The sequence below is a fragment of the Pelmatolapia mariae genome, linkage group LG5 (assembly GCF_036321145.2).
Source record: "Pelmatolapia mariae isolate MD_Pm_ZW linkage group LG5, Pm_UMD_F_2, whole genome shotgun sequence".
Classification (NCBI taxonomy): Eukaryota; Metazoa; Chordata; class Actinopteri; order Cichliformes; family Cichlidae; genus Pelmatolapia; species Pelmatolapia mariae.
The window spans coordinates 37867162-37890215 of record NC_086231.1 but is presented as its reverse complement, the minus strand read 5'-3'; the positions used below and the strand labels follow the sequence as shown (position 1 = coordinate 37890215).

The 23054-nt window shown below is 41.4% G+C and overlaps 1 protein-coding gene across 5 annotated transcripts in view; it reads right to left on the bottom strand.

Annotated features, from left to right (window-relative positions):
* usp48 (ubiquitin specific peptidase 48) overlaps nt 1-23054 on the bottom strand; it is a 46135-nt gene that overhangs the window by 3961 nt on the left and 19120 nt on the right. For 4 of the 5 annotated variants that reach the window (XM_063474956.1, XM_063474955.1, XM_063474957.1 and 1 more), the window contains 4 exons: nt 10223-10345; nt 10049-10110; nt 9798-9908; nt 481-611 (listed from right to left, as the gene is read on the bottom strand). In XM_063474956.1, coding sequence (XP_063331026.1) covers nt 481-611; nt 9798-9908; nt 10049-10110; nt 10223-10345 — 427 coding nt within the window. The remainder of the gene's footprint in view (nt 1-480; nt 612-9797; nt 9909-10048; nt 10111-10222; nt 10346-23054) is intronic. The other variant, XM_063474960.1, reaches the window with a different exon arrangement.

Below are 23054 nucleotides of genomic sequence, written 5' to 3'. Positions count from 1 at the left end.
ACAGGTGAACTGTGCCTACGAACCAACCAATGTGACCTTCAGCACAGTTTGGGTGAAGACCCGTTAGCAGTTCACTAAAATCTGACCAATAGTGTGTGAGTCGTGATTCCTGGACAGACAGACAACCACGAGTGCTCATTGGTCCTTTAGCTGAATGAGCTGGTTAAACTGTTCCTGCCTTATTTAAGGTGCTGTGGAATGAACCAGGTGTGAGGTGTACTCTGTACATGAAACCACCTCAATCATCTCATTTTCATGCACGTTCTTGTGACCTAATAAAACATCATGTGATAACTTGGATAAAGATCGGGCGTCTGGAGTAACGTATCCACAGTTTGTGAAAACCTCAGATGTTTGTCCACATGCAGTACCCACAACTCTATATTATGATCATTATAAAAATTACAGTGGAATTTAATTCTTCTCTTCAATTTGCTCGACCCTCTTCTCGACATACTTAACCCGACTTTGGACTTTTACCAGGTTGAGTGGTGTACTGGGTGGTGGAGCCACTCGGTGTAGTTCGTTTCAAGCAGTGGATGGAGATTGGCTGGTCCACGATGAAGAGTCTGCTGATCACATCCCATTCGCTTGGCCACAGCAGAGCTACACTGTGCGAAACAACCAACAAAATCATTTTTGTCAGTGTTAAGGGTTCAGAAATTGAGGAGGTAGACCAAAATAATGACCACTGATCCGGCCGGGTGCAATTAGACGACATTTTAATGAATACACGCAGCGTGGAGCCAACACTGTACAGATTCAGTGTTGAACTCTCTTACAATATTCAGAACCCAATATTTATAGGGGTGAAACAGTACAGCCCCCCTTTCTGTTGCCAGGCAGAAACCAAAACCACAATGACTTTTAACATAGTTTAAAAAGAACATCGTCTCGTCTCCATCCAGGTGCTTCCCCTCAGCTCGCCTTCGCTGTCGCTTGTCTCTGGAACATCCTGCACCTGCTTCTTCATCAAACAGTCACATATGCACGCACAATTTTGCAGTTGCAAGCAAAACATAAGATTAACTTTTACCTATATAACTGAGTCTATCTACGATGTGTGTGTGTGTATGTGTCAGCCTCTGCTTGCACTTTGTTTCACCTCTCAGTTCCCCAGCTAGACCTTGTAACCTTTCCACCAGACAGAAGGCCAGCACAACTGAAACTATGTGTGTAATTTCTAGACTAAATGTCACACTCAAATGATGTTACTCAAAATATAAACGAGACTGCTTAACTCTTAAAACTTAAAAACTTAATCAAAGCTTAATCAAAGATATAAATGCATAATAAAATAACCTGCTCAAAATACTTGCACTCAGACTCTGCTTTCGGTTTCACTTTTGCAAAGCATACTCTGCACAAGCCTGTACTCCCTGTCAAGACCTTGTAGGCCTAAAGTTAGACCTTCTCTTCTATAAAATAATGTGGCCAGGAAGTACGTATTCAGATTATAAATTTAAATCTCAATAATTCCCCCTTTTTGTGTTTCCCTAGAAACACAACACAATTCCTAGTTTTCACCCTATCTGTCCCCTCAAAGGGTTGTATGTTTTCAATGTTCCCTTATTATTTTGTCATAATTACTTCTATCCACAACAAATAAATCAAACAAATAAGCTGTGACCGGTCCTAAATCTACTTCCTTCACCCCCTTTTCACCCAGTTTAGTTTTCTTTCAATCCTACTTTAAACTCTTCCTGACTTTTGTTCATATATAGTCTCAAACATCACTTATTGTAATCTACAACATTCTAACAGTCTTAAAGCACTGCTTTCACGCCCCCGCATCTATTTCCTGCTGCTCCCCTTATCTGATCATCAACATCCTGTACTGTCGCAGCTGCATGTAACTCTCATCTAAAATCACCTTTCACAAGAAAATCATCATAAACACTTATTCTACTAAAGGATTGAAGAAAAAACAACCACTTTAATCAACTGAGTGTAAGCATATACTTAATGACTCATCCTAGCTAAAAGCTCCCTAAAAACAAGTTCTATATGTTAACCCTAACTTCATTTTAAACTCACATTTCCTGTGTTATTTCGGTTCTTGGTATAACATTTTATTTCATTTTGCGGCTCTTAATGTAATGGTGCCCTCTAATTTATACTTTATCAGACTTAACCATAATATCTAAGCTTTCTCCTCTTTACTTCTGTATTAAGGCAAAAAACTTGGTCACTTCAACAAGCATTTGTTATTCTGTAACTGCATTCATATAATAAGACTCATGTGGGGCTGCATGTGTTATCTCAATATTTTACATGTCACCCAGTTTAGTTACAAGCAAACTCCTATTCAGTTCCTCTTTTCTGTCACTTGTTAGTGGGCCCACTCAAATTCAGATAAAAGCTAAAGGAATTCCAGGCGCTTGGCCTCACCTATGTTTAAATCATGTGTGTTTGTAAGCGTGAATGCTGTTTATCCTTCTGTTGCTCCAAGTCCCCCGCAATATATCGACTGAGACATCGCGCTCGTCGAAGCTTATGACCTTAACTGGACCGAACATCAACTCTGTTAATGAGCACGATCGCAATGTGTAAGAAAAAATCATTTCTACATATATAATCTCCAATATTATTCATTTGAGTCAGCGACACTTTTAACACTCTCTTAATACGCTCTGTCCTCTACCCTAGCAATAAATCTATGTAGTATCTGTATGTGTAAGCCTGGATTATAACCACTTATCCTAAAAATGAAAAGAATTCAAACATTTTCTACTCCTAAAATCTTCACTAGTTTTCCCAAATTATCTAAGCATATCTTTTATTCCCACAGTTTCCCTTTAAATTTGGTGTACAACTTCTTATGGACACCCTTTATCTTCTGAACAGAATTCAGTTCATTTTACTCCTTTAACTTAGACGTGAAAATAACAATTCCTGCCTCAGTTTTACCATATCTAAATTATCACAAAAAACCCCATAATTATAAACTCATCCTAAAACCCATTTCAAATTAAATCCCCCTTTTTATTTGGACTTCACATGTGTGTCCAAATAAAACTCAAAATGCATCACCCAGGCTTAAGAAATTAAAGGGAAAAAAGGTTAGTCATATCATCTCTCCAAGCCCCTCAGCAATGTGCAATCTTCCTCTCAAGTATTCGGCTCCGACCCTGAAAACCTGTGTTTAAGGAATAAAATCAATTTAATCATCATGTCAAATCTTCTCAAACTCCTTGCTCCATGCAAAGTCTGGATCCTTGGAACTTCCTGGAAACAAAAACCTGTACTTTACATTTCATAACCAACTCTCCCCCTTTATGATCCAATCTGTGTTATAAGAAAGAAACCCCAAAACAGCACAATCATCAAACAAATAGATTATAAAAAATAGCAGCAGAAATAGCAGCAAAATATGAAACGTGTTTCTTCCGTTAATGGTAACATGAGTTATATCAAAAATGTTTCCCTTTTCGCATTCAGCATTCTATAATGTATTAACATAATCTACCCCCAGTCAGTAAAACAGAAATTTTCTCCAAACAACTCAAAAATCAGCATCCCCACAATTAAGTCTCCCCCTTGTCTTGCTTATGACAAAAGCAAAACAAAGCATCCCATTTCTCTTCCTGGCATGGTAAATTGGTTGTCCACATCTATTCACCCCCACCTTGGTCCAGTCACTCACATTCACTCACATGCTTTCACACATGATGTTTGCTGATATCGAGCCTTCAAATAATCAGATACTCCACATCAGCAAAATGAGCTCAATCATTTGTTTTATTTCGTTTTCCTTTTTAGGAAAATAGTCCTTTATGCTTTTGTCTGGATTGAATCGCTACAATCCTTTTAGACAGAGACTCACAACCAATCAGGTCTCCAGAAGTAGCCCTCTCCTCAGCCAATTATAATCCGGAGAAGCCCACCTTATATTTTGTTCTCCCGAGAATTTTGTCAGCGCTGCTCACCCTCTTCCAGGCCTGCTTCAGAACAAAAAATGAGAAAAAGAGAGCTGCTTATTAGCTCATCAAAGTACAAAACAAAATCACCTGACAGGTTTTTTCTAAGTGCACTACTACAAAAACTATGGGCCCTTTTCGACATGTCCATGTTTATTAAAACTCCTTCTATTAAAATAAAAACAGCAACCTCACAAATCTTAACCAATCCCAAATGTCACCCGTTCAACACACCGAAAACCCCGTCAAAAGCTGCACCGTTTTCCACACAACAATAGTCCCCTTTACAACAACGTATCATCACTAAATTATAAATTTCCTGTCCAAATCTGCCCCTCTGAACAGACCTGACCACCGTAATCAATTATCCTGTTACTTTACCCTTATATATTTCACCAAATGATCCTCCACCGTCACCGCTCTGTTTCCTGAACTGAAAGCCTCCGACACACACGCACACAGGAAGTGTCTTCGCTCACTCCCTTGTCATACAGATTCCTTTGAGTTAACTTCAAGCTGTAAATCCATTTTATTAAACTTTCACACCATTCTATCACTCATACAATTAGCAAGCTGATTAAATTGCATATGTTTGTGTCCTTTAGCCAAGTTTAATCACTATCTTTGCATTAATCTTCACGAGCTTGTCTTTGTCTTCTTAAGATTAATGCATTTTCTGTTTGTATGTATGGTTTTGCATATGTTGCTTTGCAGTATTTCAGACTCCTTCACAATTCTCCAGTTAAACAGTCAGTTTTCTCCTTCCCCGAATTACTAGCCCAAACTTTTCGATTTCCCACCTTAAATAACAGCCCTCCTGGTCTTCAGCCAGGAGTTAGGGCTTGCTTTCAGGTTCCTGGACACATCATGCTGTGAACAATTCAACCAGAAACTTGCCTTAACATATCCATTGATGTTAACCTATAATTTCTTCCGACCGCTGCTGTGGAGAATTGGTCCAGGTCTGCTTTGCTCCTGAAAATAACAAAACTGAGACATGTTCATTATTATCACGGGTACCTAAACGACCCATTTCTCTCTCTCTGGTCAGAAATACCAACTTATGTCATGTATGTAAGCGTGTTCTTCCTTGCGTTATGGGGTCATGTAAATGCAGTGTAAGCTGTTTCTTCATTGCGTGCCCTCATTGTGTTCTTCCTTGCATTTGTATGTATTCATGTCAATATACACTAAGTGTAAGCTGTTTCTTCATTGCATCTTACTATATAATCCCGTGTATTTCATGCATCTTTCCTCTGAGTTCTGTATCCAACTATCTCACTTCCGCTCCTCTCCAAAAATACTTTCACATGTAACAATTTGTGCATGTGTGATTTCTATTCATTAATATAGTTGTCAGTTATTTACTTTCATTATTTTTACCTTTTCTATTATTTACCTGTTTGTTGTGATGTGGTGGACCTCCCTAAACCATCATAAGTCCAACCTTCAATTTCAACCCAATCATATCCTATATACTCGCAGTCAAACTTGTCCTGCTTCACCTGACACCGGTCCCTCTCTTCACAGTGTCCTGTCCGGCCTTCAAAGCTCCAACAAACACAGTCTGTTTCTTCTCTGTTTTGATGTTTCAGTATTCTTCACGTTCAGTGCCTTCGACTCAGTGCCCCCCAGTCCAGTCACACTGCTCTTGACCAGCCTCCAGTTTCCCCCTGCATACTTTATCACGGGGTTTCCTCCATTCTGCTTCTGGAGTCGTCAGTCAATCTTCTTTTCATTTGCTCTCTTGTTCTTCTCCCGTCATCTTTTCAGTCTTCTCTTCCAAAATTACTTCAAGCATGGCAAACATGACACTCAATGCCCAATGCTTTTCCACAGTTCTTTATCCCACTGTTCAACTGCCCAGCCTGTAATTCACAGTACATGTTGTCATCAGGTGAATATCTTACATGCTAATGCTGGTGTCGTCAGTGTTAATGGTTCGGTTCCTTTTGTCTGCTGTTGATCCACGATGTTCTATCGGTCTTCATCAGGAGATTAACTGTCCTTTGAGCTTCAAAGGACAAAGTGACAGGTCAAGCTATAAATTTTAGCCAAAAAACTGGCCTGTTTTCCCAATTGTGTTGATCTATGCTTTTGCTGCTGTACTCAGGGTTCCAGGTTTAAAGACCTCCACCTGTATTAACACACTAAAGCATACAATTAATATCCTTTTCATTTCTTTTCTCTTCTGTGCTTTCTCCACCCAGAGTTTAACTCGTCTCTCTCTCTGGGTTCTCTCTTCACACACTCCGTTCCTTTTATGGGCATGCAGCCCCGGTTACACACACACAGGCACACAGAGCCATATTTCCTGTTTCTTCAGACTAATCTAACTCTTTTGTTTTTCATCGTATTTATAGTCTACAGATAGGGCTGTGCGATATGACAAAAATCTCATATCCCGATATTAAGAAATCTATCGTCGATATAACGATATAAATTGCAAAAATGTAACATTTCCTGTAAATTCTGTGAATCTCGGGCAGCTCAACTTGCGTGAAGTGTTTCCAGCTGGGCGTCGTGTACCTGGAGTCGAGTGTTTTAGCTGATGCATGGAACTATACATTTTTAGACATAAGTTGTAACGGCCACTGTTTTCTTTGTAAGTATTTATTACACAGCATGCTGCGGAGAAAAGTCTGTTCTAACGTTTGAGTCTAAGGTTTATTTTTTAGCACCTGGCGGCTCTTTTTTGCTTCTCATCCGTAAATACTCTGCATCTTTCACGTGACTCGTTTTATTTTGAAAAGCCTCAACAGGATCTTGAGCTTTATTGTGAAAGGTTTATGTGGAAAATAAACAAACGGACACGCCGTGGTTTTACCGTCGTTGTTGCTAACGAAAACGCATAAAAAACAAGCGCTTGTCCGTCCGTAGTGTGGTTATATTAAATATAAGAGAAAGAGAGAACTTTAAGAAATTAATATAGCCACTACAGTGACCATCAAAATGATGAAAAAATATTGCCATAAACAGTTTATTTTGCGACACCACGAAACAAACGATAGCGTAAAATGAAACGATAGACGTTTTTCTATCGTCATCCGATATATATCGTTATATCGAACAGCCCTATCTACAGACCCTCTTTAATTCTACTAAATCTTAATCTAAAATACACCTTTATTTCCTGCACACTTTTAAATATTCTAACCTCTTTCAGACATCATGAATCGTCTCACACACACTGCCTTTTCTCTCAAACTTCCACTTTTTCACTCACTCTACTATCAACCTCCTGAGTGTTATTATTACCTATTTACTTATTTTATACAAATCACGCACAGTCCCTCAAATACTTACATCATTCACACAGTTAAAATCACTCAAAATACCCTCTCCTAGGAGTATTTTAGACATGCTTTTCATAATCATAAAAGCAAGTCAAAGAAAAACAATTTAAACCTCTAATCATTCTCACAGCACACACATAACTGAAAAAATAAAACACACCAGCATTTGTGGCTCAAGATAGGTTACTACTTTAAAATAATATATTGGTCTTAGGTACTGTACAATGCACTCAATCTAGATATATATCTATCCAAAGTCAGTCAACTCCTATACATCTACAGTAATCAATTCACACTTTATTTATACAATTCTAGTGAGCAAAACCAGCATCTCAGTCACAGGCTTTTAGCCATTTTCAAACAATAGTTATAAAGCTCAATCACACTCTAAACTGAAACCACCCTCTCTGCGCGTCACCGCTCCTCATTTGCATTCTCACACACACACCATCAGTGCACATCCGGCAGTGCACTGCTGACACAGAGACTCCTCTCAGACAAAGATCTCATAGTTTATATTACAGAGACGTCTTATAATTACAACTGCACAGATTTTAGGCCTTGTAGTTCCTACCTAATTTAGATAAATTTATCCTAACGGTCCAACCGATAAAGCCTCTGCTTTTTTGCGACCAATTCACCAGGCCAGACTCGAACTGCTCTGTCCAGATTTCTAACCCTAACTTAATTTACCAGTAGCCAAACAAGCGCAGATAGGAGACTCGAACTCCTAGCAATTTTGAAGATTCCCCAGTCCTTCCCGGCTGTCGGCCGTACTAACCCTATTCGCCGATAGGTCAAGGATAAACGCCTTTATCCAGGAGGGAGCGTTGCCTCCGAGAAAATGCGCTTCTTAACAGACGCCGCTGTCGTCCTAGACAAATTTAGAATAATTTGAACCAACACTCTACACTCCAAATCAGGAGTAAGATTCAGGCAGACCTATCCTTGTGGACATAGGGGACTCGAACCCACAAAAATGACCAAATTCCCTACTTTCTACGTGAGACTCGAACTCACTTTAACTCTTTTCCTTTTCCTTTATTCTCTTTAACTCAGTACTGTCACTCTATCACTTTCATTTCTTTATCATTACTTCAACTTCAGTTTCCATGAGATTTTCACCAAAATCAAAACAGACATTCACCAGTAATTTCAGTGATTAGGCTTTAATTTGACATGCCCAATGTGACACCTTTTGGAAATATATTTCAACAGGCAGTGTCTTACCTTTAAATGCCCCGGGGAATGCCTCCTCACTTTCACTACTGATTAGCGTCTGCCCGTCTAATCACCACGGACCCCGGATCTCTCCGTCTACACCTCCAAAATTCCCCTCTCACCGGACGAAGCCCCCAAATGTTAAGGGTTCATAAATTGAGGAGGTAGACCAAAATAACGACCACTGATCCGGCCGGGTGCAATTAGACGACATTTTAATGAATACACGCAGCGTGGAGCCAACACTGTACAGATTCAGTGTTGAACTCTCTTACAATATTCAGAACCCAATATTTATAGGGGTGAAACAGTACAGCCCCCCTTTCTGTTGCCAGGCAGAAACCAAAACCACAATGACTTTTAACATAGTTTAAAAAGAACATCGTCTCGTCTCCATCCAGGTGCTTCCCCTCAGCTCGCCTTCGCTGTCGCTTGTCTCTGGAACATCCTGCACCTGCTTCTTCATCAAACAGTCACATATGCACGCACAATTTTGCAGTTGCAAGCAAAACATAAGATTAACTTTTACCTATATAACTGAGTCTATCTACGATGTGTGTGTGTGTATGTGTCAGCCTCTGCTTGCACTTTGTTTCACCTCTCAGTTCCCCAGCTAGACCTTGTAACCTTTCCACTAGACAGAAGGCCAGCACGTAAACAACTGAACCTATATGTGTAATTTCTAGACTAAATGTCACACTCAAATGATGTTACTCAAAATATAAACGAGACTGCTTAACTCTTAAAACTTAAAAACTTAATCAAAGCTTAATCAAAGATATAAATGCATAATAAAATAACCTGCTCAAAATACTTGCACTCAGACTCTGCTTTCGGTTTCACTTTTGCAAAGCATACTCTGCACAAGCCTGTACTCCCTGTCAAGACCTTGTAGGCCTAAAGTTAGACCTTCTCTTCTATAAAATAATGTGGCCAGGAAGTACGTATTCAGATTATAAATTTAAATCTCAATATCAGCACACCATGAAAAACAAACATCATGAGCTCCAGACTGACTGTTCTGGCTGCCCAACAGCTGAAGAATGGCAGCAGGGTAAGGCCTGAGCCATTAATCAAACATTATGATTCGTTAACTGCATGCTGACTTTTAATTGGCCATCCTGCAGAAACAATCTGCAACTTCTTTGATCTCGACTGCCAATCAAAATGCTCATCGTGTGGAGCTCATGGACGTTTCCAAACAGAAAAACCACAACATGCTTTGGCCATGAATATACTGTTGGGATTTTAAAACATTTTACAGGGATGGTAATATAACGAACACCTCTGTAAGAACGACACACACCCAAATTTAAAAGTAAGACACAGGATAACTTTGAGACATGTAGGCAGAACTCACTGTTGTGCCTCTCCGTTAATCAGCGAGTCGTAGGTGAACATGAAGCCTCCGTGTGGACAGAGCAGCAACGTGTTGCTAACATTGGACACGGGGGAGGATTTTGTAGGTCTCCTGTGTAAAACACACAGAAGAGACAAAAACAGAAGTAAAAGTGAAACTGGAGAATGGCAAGGATTCAAAATCAGTTCTGAATGGTGCATACAGTCAAACTGTATCATCATATAATCACTTTACTGTCAAAACAAACATACCTGATAAATTTTCTCCACTCATCCACAAAAAACAGAGGAACTATATAAAGCACATCTGTGCCCTGGGTACACAAAGCAGAAAACAATGTCTGTATTTACCTTCTGTCATCATCATTCAAGCAGTATTACTGATATGAAGAGGGTTTGGTGTTGAGTACGCGGTGCTCGGCTTACCTGAGGCCATTTGGTGAGCACTGGTCGATTTTTCTCATGGAAGAGGTTGAGCAGTTGGTTCTTCTGGTCTAGGGCCATCATCTTACTGACTGCCTCATTGTCCTTTTCCTCCTGCTCCATCGTCTGCAAGGAGAAAACAAATGTTTCAGTTCCTCACATCTACCAACTACCACCGCCTGGTAATGGTGCAGAGGTCCATGTTCATTTGTAGGGGTGGGTTTAAATATGTATTTGAGTTTGAATAAAGTGATATCGATTCATTAAATATAGATGTATTTTGCCAGAATCTCAGCTTAAAGCTCACAAAACTATTTCAACAACCTCCAAACAGCTGAAACAGTAAATGAGAGCAGGTACACGAGTTCCACACAAAGACGCAAACACAGAGCGTGGATCGCACACAGACACGGCGTCGGGCTGAAAGCCGACAGCTGACGCTGCAGGTTCCATCACTCTGACCGAGACTGGCTGAACCAGCAGCAACAGAAGAGCCAAACTACGCTTCACGTTACACAAACATCATCATGACTCTGACTTTGCCTGTTTTGTTTCCACCCTGATAAAATCACACTTCCTGCACAGCTCTCTCTCTGTGCTCAGAGACCAGTTTCCCATCAACTCTCTGTTTTCTGCATTATTCGCTTGCTTATTACACACCAGTCTGCCGTTGTGTTCAGCGCTGTCGGCCGCCGTCTTTCTTTTTTCTTTTCAAAAATGACCTCTGACAGTAAAGCCTCATTTCTGTTGTTCAATACCGAAGAAATTTAAACTTTTTCAAATTATCACAAATTGCAAGACACTTACCCGTGTCTTAGGGCTGCCACGATTAGTCGACTAGTCACGATTACGTCGACTATCAAAATCGTCGACGACTGATTTAATAGTCGACGCGTCGTTTGAAGCTTTGTAAGACCACAAAAGCCGCAGGAATAAGTAGTAGGATTTAAGAGTGTAATAACGGACTGAAACAGAAGATGGCAGCACTGCATGTACAAGGATGCCAGCTGCCGTTAAACCCCGAAGAAGAAGAAGTAGCTCTATCCCAGAATTCATAGCGCAGCCCAGCTCAGTTTCCAACAATGGCGGCAGCTAGTTAGTTTTAATATTACTCTTATTATTCTTTCTGGGTCACAAAATAAACGTTTAACATATTTTCAGGCGAGAATGTAGCTGTGTGAACCTCAAATATCTGCTTAGTTTATCAAGACACCACATATTTTCAAAAGCGCTCCGACGTTTTCGGAGACGTCTGTTACCCACTAGCTCGATAGCTAGCCGGGGGCAAGGCTCACTAGAGCCCGTGAGAACACAGGACTCCCGGCAAATCGTTTTCAAACCCACCGCCGTCTTTCGCTACTCAGGTTAAAAGTGATATAGAGATTGAAAATGTGACGTCATTCAGGGGTAAAACCGCAAAGGATTCTGGGAACTTGTGGCAAGAGGTACTAGCGCACACAGGCTTTCAATTGAAATCAGTTACACAGCGATAAAAAGAAACACAAAAAATGGCAAGAAGCTGTTGTATTATTAACTGCAATAGCCGGTCGCATGACAGCCACGGGAAGCTGACGGGTAAAGAGATCGTTTGTTTTTATCGGATTACGTCGTTGAAGAGAAATGTTTTAAGCGATGTTTCCAAAGTAAGAGCTGACGGATGGCCTGGATATACCAAATATAACGTCCCAGAACACTCCAGCTCACATGTTAGTCTGCTCCAAGCATTTCCACAAAGGTCAGTGTTTTGTAGTAGTTAATACGTCATTTTTCTTAACATAATTGGTGATATAGGTTACAAGTCTGGCGCTGAACAGAAATTGTCGCGCTATGCTCCTTTGTTTATTGTGCATAAATAGTGAATTGTCCTGACACAATATTGCGTTTCGCTTCTGTTATTACCATGGTACATTGACAAAAACATATACTTTTATTCACAGGATAAAACAGTTGTTTTGTATCACTAATTGTCCAGTGCGATTACAACATACAATACTAGAAAGCGAAAATTTCAGAAGAAATTTTAAGTGTGCCTATGCCGCTGGTAAACAGTGTAGTTTGCCATTCATACAGCTACAGAGAGCAAAACTCAGCAGAGCAGCCATTCTCCACCATGAACTATGGTAAAAACAAACACCGCTCGCGCCTCACAGATGACAGCTTACAATTTTGGGTAAAGATGAAGTGACTTTGTACAGCCCCGATTTGCAGACGCTGTGCACATAGTTTCATGAGCAGAAGTCCCATTGTACCACGGCAGACCCGACAATGTTTGCATGAACACGCTTTGAAGCATTACGTTATGGACCACTTTTCACACATAGTTGGTGTACCCACACAGCCGGCTGTAGCTTTTCAACTCACAGCCTGACACACACCCAAAAAACAGCCGAGAGAGCACAGACTACGCCAGAGAGGCGTGATTGCAGATGCCGCTCAGGTGGGTCCACCTCCCCTGCAGCGGCACTGCAGACCACGCCCCGCCACACACATCAATCACGTAAAATAAATATTTATGCACTTTTGCATTCACTTTTTGTTTTTTGTTATTTTTACACAGTGTTCTGAATGATTAACAATGGTCTACAGCCAATCTTGTGTATTATTATACAAACTTTAGTTGTAAGATGCCCTACCTGGCCCCCTGGCAAAAGCTTTGCTAGATCCGCCCCTGCACAGTTACCAGCTGTCAGCTAAATAAAAAAGGAGCTTGGTGTTTATTTCTCTCAGAAATAGTTCATAACTTCCCTTCAACTCTTTCATGTCACCTAAAAAAAAGGTAAACCTGTTTCTCCATCACCAGTTCAGCTCTGATGATTCAGTAAGGTCATCTCCTGGTTTCCACCAGCCGCTTCTACAGCTGTGGCTCCAGCAAACATCAGCTGATACTAGAAATTAAAATCAAATGAATTCTAACAACAGCTGATCAAGCTTAAACGTGCTGCTGTTGTTTAGCGCAATAAACAAACAAGAGAGAAAAGCCGATCATTGATCAGTTTCATGACTGAAGTTTGAACAGGCGAGAGAATGACAGGGGAGGCTGTCATAAAGTTCAACATCAGTAACTTAGCGCGCACACAGCTGTATAGAAACTCCGTCGTGCTAGCTAGCACGCAGTACGAGTTATTATAACTGATTGTAAAAAGTCAGCACAACGAAAATAAACTACACCTAAACTCGGTTTATATCTGACCCAAATAGAGTGCAGTTCATAACTTCTTACCTGAAATTCAGTTCACCTCACGCTCTGACCGGCAGCCGCCTGCTTCTCCTGCCTTCGGTTTCCCTGATCCACGATCTACCACCGGTCGATCGGCGGTCGCCTCGCCGCCTCTTATGTCTCGTTCCCTGCATGCTCTGTCTGACACACACCGGTGGATAGCTGCCCTCGGTTGTAGCTCCGTGTCAGCGACCACCAAACAACTCAGTTATTTTTTCCACATCGACCAGCATCTGGACAATCCACCGCCTTTCACTGTTTGTACCGTTACTAAAAAAAAACCCTCATCAGCTCATAAAAACGAAAAATAAGTCCAGCTATGACCCTGAGTCAAAAAGACAGCCAGTTAGCTAGCTAGCTGTCTAGCTCTTTGCAGGCACCGAAACCATCAGAGCTAATATGGGATGTCTTGGTAACACGAGCAGATATTTGAAGTTTACATCTGGCCAATCCACCACCTTTCACTGTTTATACCGTTACTAAAATGAATAAATAAATAAATCATCGGTCCATTTAAACGAAAAATAAGTCCAGCTGTGACCACGAGACTTTACGAAGGACCGGGTGTGAAACCAGAGTAAGCCGCTCTCACTGTCATCCAGGCCGGCTGTAGCTTGTTAGCAAAGCCGCGCTAGCCACACTAGCCAGCTAGCCTCAAGCAGAAACGACATCGTCAGAACATTGTCGCTAATATGGGATGTTTTGACAAAATGAGCAGATATTTGAAGTTTACACACCTATATTCTCGCCTGAAAATATCTTAAAAGTTTATTTTGTGACCTAGAAACAGTATTAAGAGGAAAATAAAAACTAAGTGATGGCCGCCATTGTTTGACTCGGCAGAGGCGTGCTATGAATTGTGGGATATTGAGTTTTCCACCAAGCATTACCGTAACTTTTGAATGATTTGCGCAACCTTAAAAATTCCAATGGCTCCTGAAAGCAGCGACGCTGTGCACACCGTTGATATTGTCATCATTACGGTAATCCAAATAAGGGTAGACAGGCCGTACTACTCCCGGCATACCACTAGAGAGAGCCAACACACCACAAATGAAGTTTGAAATTTGTATCAGTGGGACCAAAAGATGGAGCCAACACACCACAAATGAAGTCTGTTTCTATGGCGCCAAAAGAAGAATCTTTCTAAATTTGCACTAAAATATTAATATTTAAAAAACTATAAAAGTCATAAACACCAAAAGTGTATACCATACTAGTCCAGCTCCAGCCGCACAAAATGATCTAACATATGTAACCCTATTGTCAAAACTGTTTGGCAGAGAAGCGCGGGAAAATTTTCACTAAAATATTAATATTTAAAAAACTATAATAGTCATAAACACCAAAAGTCATAGCACACCATTCCTGATCCAGCCGCACAAAATGAGGTAACATATATGAAGCTTGTCTCAAAACTGCGAGGCGAGATTCGCTGCAAAATTTCAGGCGGAAACTGAAGAATAATAATAATAATAACTAGAAAGCGAAAATTTCAGAAGAAATTTTAAGTGTGCCTATGCCGCTGGTAAACAGTGTAGTTTGCCATTCATACAGCTACAGAGAGCAAAACTCAGCAGAGCAGCCATTCTCCACCATGAACTATGGTAAAAACAAACACCGCTCGCACCTCACAGATGACAGCTTACAATTTTGGGTAAAGATGAAGTGACTTTGTACAGCCCCAATTTGCAGACGCTGTGCACATAGTTTCATGAGCAGAAGTCCCATTGTACCACGGCAGACCCGACAATGTTTGCATGAACACGCTTTGAAGCATTACGTTATGGACCACTTTTCACACATGGTTGGTGTACCCACACAGCCGGCTGTAGCTTTTCAACTCACAGCCTGACACACACCCAAAAAACAGCCGAGAGAGCACAGACTACGCCAGAGAGGCGTGATTGCAGATGCCGCTCAGGTGGGTCCACCTCCCCTGCAGCGGCACTGCAGACCACGCCCCGCCACACACATCAATCACGTAAAATAAATATTTATGCACTTTTGCATTCACTTTTTGTTTTTTGTTATTTTTACACAGTGTTCTGAATGATTAACAATGGTCTACAGCCAATCTTGTGTATTATTATACAAACTTTGGTTGTAAGATGCCCTACCTGGCCCCCTGGCAAAAGCTTTGCTAGATCCGCCCCTGCACAGTTACCAGCTGTCAGCTAAATAAAAAAGGAGCTTGGTGTTTATTTCTCTCAGAAACAGTTCATAACTTCCCTTCAACTCATTCATGTCACCTAAAAAAAAGGTAAACCTGTTTCTCCATCACCAGTTCAGCTCTGATGATTCGGTAAGGTCATCTCCTGGTTTCCACCAAACTACACCTAAACTCGGTTTATATCTGACCCAAATAGAGTGCAGTTCATAACTTCTTACCTGAAATTCAGTTCACCTCACGCTCTGACCGGCAGCCGCGTGCTTCTCCTGCCTTCGGTTTCCCTGATCCACGATCTACCACCGGTTGATCGGCGGTCGCCTCGCCGCCTCGTTCCCTGCATGCTCTGTCTGACACACACCGGTGGATAGCTGCCCTCGGTTGTAGCTCCGCGTCAGCGACCACCAAACAACTCAGTTATTTTTTCCACATCGACCAGCATCTGGACAATCCACCGCCTTTCACTGTTTGTACCGTTACTAAAAAAAACCCCTCATCGGCTCATAAAAACGAAAAATAAGTCCAGCTATGACCCTGAGTCAAAAAGACAGCCAGTTAGCTAGCTAGCTGTCTAGCTCTTTGCAGGCACCGAAACCATCAGAGCTAATATGGGATGTCTTGGTAACACGAGCACATATTTGAAGTTTACATCTGGCCAATCCACCACCTTTCACTGTTTATACCGTTACTAAAATGAATAAATAAATAAATCATTTATTTATTTAAAATAAGTCCAGCTGTGACCACGAGACTTTACGAAGGACCGGGTGTGAAACCAGAGTAAGCCGCTCTCACTGTCATCCAGGCCGGCTGTAGCTTGTTAGCAAAGCCGCGCTAGCCACACTAGCCAGCTAGCCTCAAGCAGAAACGACATCGTCAGAACATTGTCGCTAATATGGGATGTTTTGACAAAATGAGCAGATATTTGAAGTTTACGCACCTATATTCTCGCCTGAAAATATCTTAAAAGTTTATTTTGTGACCTAGAAACAGTATTAAGAGGAAAATAAAAACTAAGTGATGGCCGCCATTGTTTGACTCGGCAGAGGCGTGCTATGAATTGTGGGATATTGAGTTTTCCACCAAGGATTACCGTAACTATTGAATGATTTGCGCAACCTTAAAAATTCCAATGGCTCCTGAAAGCAGCGACGCTGTGCGCACCGTTGATATTGTCATCATTACGGTAATCCAAATAAGGGTAGACAGGCCGTACTACTCCCGGCATACCACTAGAGAGAGCCAACACACCACAAATGAAGTTTGAAATTTGTATCAGTGGGACCAAAAGATGGAGCCAACACACCACAAATGAAGTCTGTTTCTATGGCGCCAAAAGAAGAATCTTTCTAAATTTGCACTAAAATATTAATATTTAAAAAACTATAAAAGTCATAAACACCAAAAGTGTATACCATACTAGTCCAGCTCCAGCCGCACAAAATGATCTAACATATGTAACCCTATTGTCAAAACTGTTTGGCAGAGAAGCGCGGGAAAATTTTCACTAAAATATTAATATTTAAAAAACTATAATAGTCATAAACACCAAAAGTCATAGCACACCATTCCTGATCCAGCCGCACAAAATGAGGTAACATATATGAAGCTTGTGTCAAAACTGCGAGGCGAGATTCGCTGCAAAATTTCAGGCGGAAACTGAAGAATAATAATAATAATAAATCCGACGAATAGTAATATGTGTGCCTCTTGGCATAGGCACACATAATAACTAGAAAGCGAAAATTTCAGAAGAAATTTTAAGTGTGCCTATGCCGCTGGTAAACAGTGTAGTTTGCCATTCATACAGCTACAGAGAGCAAAACTCAGCAGAGCAGCCATTCTCCACCATGAACTATGGTAAAAACAAACACCGCTCGCACCTCACAGATGACAGCTTACAATTTTGGGTAAAGATGAAGTGACTTTGTACAGCCCCAATTTGCAGACGCTGTGCACATAGTTTCATGAGCAGAAGTCCCATTGTACCACGGCAGACCCGACAATGTTTGCATGAACACGCTTTGAAGCATTACGTTATGGACCACTTTTCACACATGGTTGGTGTACCCACACAGCCGGCTGTAGCTTTTCAACTCACAGCCTGACACACACCCAAAAAACAGCCGAGAGAGCACAGACTACGCCAGAGAGGCGTGATTGCAGATGCCGCTCAGGTGGGTCCACCTCCCCTGCAGCGGCACTGCAGACCACGCCCCGCCACACACATCAATCACGTAAAATAAATATTTATGCACTTTTGCATTCACTTTTTGTTTTTTGTTATTTTTACACAGTGTTCTGAATGATTAACAATGGTCTACAGCCAATCTTGTGTATTATTATACAAACTTTGGTTGTAAGATGCCCTACCTGGCCCCCTGGCAAAAGCTTTGCTAGATCCGCCCCTGCACAGTTACCAGCTGTCAGCTAAATAAAAAAGGAGCTTGGTGTTTATTTCTCTCAGAAACAGTTCATAACTTCCCTTCAACTCATTCATGTCACCTAAAAAAAAGGTAAACCTGTTTCTCCATCACCAGTTCAGCTCTGATGATTCGGTAAGGTCATCTCCTGGTTTCCACCAAACTACACCTAAACTCGGTTTATATCTGACCCAAATAGAGTGCAGTTCATAACTTCTTACCTGAAATTCAGTTCACCTCACGCTCTGACCGGCAGCCGCGTGCTTCTCCTGCCTTCGGTTTCCCTGATCCACGATCTACCACCGGTTGATCGGCGGTCGCCTCGCCGCCTCGTTCCCTGCATGCTCTGTCTGACACACACCGGTGGATAGCTGCCCTCGGTTGTAGCTCCGCGTCAGCGACCACCAAACAACTCAGTTATTTTTTCCACATCGACCAGCATCTGGACAATCCACCGCCTTTCACTGTTTGTACCGTTACTAAAAAAAAACCCTCATCGGCTCATAAAAACGAAAAATAAGTCCAGCTATGACCCTGAGTCAAAAAGACAGCCAGTTAGCTAGCTAGCTGTCTAGCTCTTTGCAGGCACCGAAACCATCAGAGCTAATATGGGATGTCTTGGTAACACGAGCACATATTTGAAGTTTACATCTGGCCAATCCACCACCTTTCACTGTTTATACCGTTACTAAAATGAATAAATAAATAAATCATTTATTTATTTAAAATAAGTCCAGCTGTGACCACGAGACTTTACGAAGGACCGGGTGTGAAACCAGAGTAAGCCGCTCTCACTGTCATCCAGGCCGGCTGTAGCTTGTTAGCAAAGCCGCGCTAGCCACACTAGCCAGCTAGCCTCAAGCAGAAACGACATCGTCAGAACATTGTCGCTAATATGGGATGTTTTGACAAAATGAGCAGATATTTGAAGTTTACGCACCTATATTCTCGCCTGAAAATATCTTAAAAGTTTATTTTGTGACCTAGAAACAGTATTAAGAGGAAAATAAAAACTAAGTGATGGCCGCCATTGTTTGACTCGGCAGAGGCGTGCTATGAATTGTGGGATATTGAGTTTTCCACCAAGCATTACCGTAACTTTTGAATGATTTGCGCAACCTTAAAAATTCCAATGGCTCCTGAAAGCAGCGACGCTGTGCGCACCGTTGATATTGTCATCATTACGGTAATCCAAATAAGGGTAGACAGGCCGCACTACTCCCGGCATACCACTAGAGAGAGCCAACACACCACAAATGAAGTTTGAAATTTGTATCAGTGGGACCAAAAGATGGAGCCAACACACCACAAATGAAGTCTGTTTCTATGGCGCCAAAAGAAGAATCTTTCTAAATTTGCACTAAAATATTAATATTTAAAAAACTATAAAAGTCATAAACACCAAAAGTGTATACCATACTAGTCCAGCTCCAGCCGCACAAAATGATCTAACATATGTAACCCTATTGTCAAAACTGTTTGGCAGAGAAGCGCGGGAAAATTTTCACTAAAATATTAATATTTAAAAAACTATAATAGTCATAAACACCAAAAGTCATAGCACACCATTCCTGATCCAGCCGCACAAAATGAGGTAACATATATGAAGCTTGTCTCAAAACTGCGAGGCGAGATTCGCTGCAAAATTTCAGGCGGAAACTGAAGAATAATAATAATAATAACTAGAAAGCGAAAATTTCAGAAGAAATTTTAAGTGTGCCTATGCCGCTGGTAAACAGTGTAGTTTGCCATTCATACAGCTACAGAGAGCAAAACTCAGCAGAGCAGCCATTCTCCACCATGAACTATGGTAAAAACAAACACCGCTCGCGCCTCACAGATGACAGCTTACAATTTTGGGTAAAGATGAAGTGACTTTGTACAGCCCCGATTTGCAGACGCTGTGCACATAGTTTCATGAGCAGAAGTCCCATTGTACCACGGCAGACCCGACAATGTTTGCATGAACACGCTTTGAAGCATTACGTTATGGACCACTTTTCACACATAGTTGGTGTACCCACACAGCCGGCTGTAGCTTTTCAACTCACAGCCTGACACACACCCAAAAAACAGCCGAGAGAGCACAGACTACGCCAGAGAGGCGTGATTGCAGATGCCGCTCAGGTGGGTCCACCTCCCCTGCAGCGGCACTGCAGACCACGCCCCGCCACACACATCAATCACGTAAAATAAATATTTATGCACTTTTGCATTCACTTTTTGTTTTTTGTTATTTTTACACAGTGTTCTGAATGATTAACAATGGTCTACAGCCAATCTTGTGTATTATTATACAAACTTTAGTTGTAAGATGCCCTACCTGGCCCCCTGGCAAAAGCTTTGCTAGATCCGCCCCTGCACAGTTACCAGCTGTCAGCTAAATAAAAAAGGAGCTTGGTGTTTATTTCTCTCAGAAATAGTTCATAACTTCCCTTCAACTCATTCATGTCACCTAAAAAAAAGGTAAACCTGTTTCTCCATCACCAGTTCAGCTCTAATGATTCGGTAAGGTCATCTCCTGGTTTCCACCAGCCGCTTCTACAGCTGTGGCTCCAGCAAACATCAGCTGATACTAGAAATTAAAATCAAATGAATTCTAACAACAGCTGATCAAGCTTAAACGTGCTGCTGTTGTTTAGCGCAATAAACAAACAAGAGAGAAAAGCCGATCATTGATCAGTTTCATGACTGAAGTTTGAACAGGCGAGAGAATGACAGGGGAGGCTGTCATAAAGTTCAACATCAGTAACTTAGCGCGCACACAGCTGTATAGAAACTCCGTCGTGCTAGCTAGCACGCAGTACGAGTTATTATAACTGATTGTAAAAAGTCAGCACAACGAAAATAAACTACACCTAAACTCGGTTTATATCTGACCCAAATAGAGTGCAGTTCATAACTTCTTACCTGAAATTCAGTTCACCTCACGCTCTGACCGGCAGCCGCCTGCTTCTCCTGCCTTCGGTTTCCCTGATCCACGATCTACCACCGGTCGATCGGCGGTCGCCTCGCCGCCTCTTATGTCTCGTTCCCTGCATGCTCTGTCTGACACACACCGGTGGATAGCTGCCCTCGGTTGTAGCTCCGTGTCAGCGACCACCAAACAACTCAGTTATTTTTTCCACATCGACCAGCATCTGGACAATCCACCGCCTTTCACTGTTTGTACCGTTACTAAAAAAAAACCCTCATCAGCTCATAAAAACGAAAAATAAGTCCAGCTATGACCCTGAGTCAAAAAGACAGCCAGTTAGCTAGCTAGCTGTCTAGCTCTTTGCAGGCACCGAAACCATCAGAGCTAATATGGGATGTCTTGGTAACACAAGCAGATATTTGAAGTTTACATCTGGCCAATCCACCACCTTTCACTGTTTATACCGTTACTAAAATGAATAAATAAATAAATCATTTATTTATTTAAAATAAGTCCAGCTGTGACCACGAGACTTTACGAAGGACCGGGTGTGAAACCAGAGTAAGCCGCTCTCACTGTCATCCAGGCCGGCTGTAGCTTGTTAGCAAAGCCGCGCTAGCCACACTAGCCAGCTAGCCTCAAGCAGAAACGACATCGTCAGAACATTGTCGCTAATATGGGATGTTTTGACAAAACGAGCAGATATTTGAAGTTTACACACCTATATTCTCGCCTGAAAATATCTTAAAAGTTTATTTTGTGACCTAGAAACAGTATTAAGAGGCAAATAAAAACTAAGTGATGGCCGCCATTGTTTGACTCGGCAGAGGCGTGCTATGAATTGTGGGATATTGAGTTTTCCACCAAGCATTACCGTAACTTTTGAATGATTTGCGCAACCTTAAAAATTCCAATGGCTCCTGAAAGCAGCGACGCTGTGCGCACCGTTGATATTGTCATCATTACGGTAATCCAAATAAGGGTAGACAGGCCGTACTACTCCCGGCATACCACTAGAGAGAGCCAACACACCACAAATGAAGTTTGAAATTTGTATCAGTGGGACCAAAAGATGGAGCCAACACACCACAAATGAAGTCTGTTTCTATGGCGCCAAAAGAAGAATCTTTCTAAATTTGCACTAAAATATTAATATTTAAAAAACTATAAAAGTCATAAACACCAAAAGTGTATACCATACTAGTCCAGCTCCAGCCGCACAAAATGATCTAACATATGTAACCCTATTGTCAAAACTGTTTGGCAGAGAAGCGCGGGAAAATTTTCACTAAAATATTAATATTTAAAAAACTATAATAGTCATAAACACCAAAAGTCATAGCACACCATTCCTGATCCAGCCGCACAAAATGAGGTAACATATATGAATCTTGTCTCAAAACTGCGAGGCGAGATTCGCTGCAAAATTTCAGGCGGAAACTGAAGAATAATAATAATAATAAATCCGACGAATAGTAATATGTGTGCCTCTTGGCATAGGCACACATAATAATAATAATAATAAATCCGACGAATAGTAATATGTGTGCCTCTTGGCATAGGCACACATAATAAATCCGACGAATAGTAATATGTGTGCCTCTTGGCATAGGCACACATAATAAATCCGACGAATAGTAATATGTGTGCCTCTTGGCATAGGCACACATAATTATTGTCACTGTTACATTTCTGTAATGCGTACCAGAAATTATTTCCACTACAAATTAATTACCGTGAGCTCAAAGGTCCTATTAATAAACGGTTAACGAATGTGTATTTATGAAGACGATTTGTGAGACTGGTAAACTTACCTTTGTTTGTACGATGGTCTTTCGTTCTACACGGTGCATTTCAAGGTCCTGTACCCATCCGTCGGTAAACTGTACCCGGGCTTGTGTATGTGTATGCACTCACTCCAAGAACCGTATAATTATAAATATGAGCGTGGTGAAAGTTGGGCAGCACGCTAACGTCTTTTGTCCACTCTGTGTGCTCGTAAGGGTCTGACCCTTTCACTCCTTTGATTTTTTTCCTCGTATCTTTTCTTTGCCTTTTCATCAGTCTGTCTTTGTACGGACCGGCATTGTTCTCCTTCGTTTTGTACA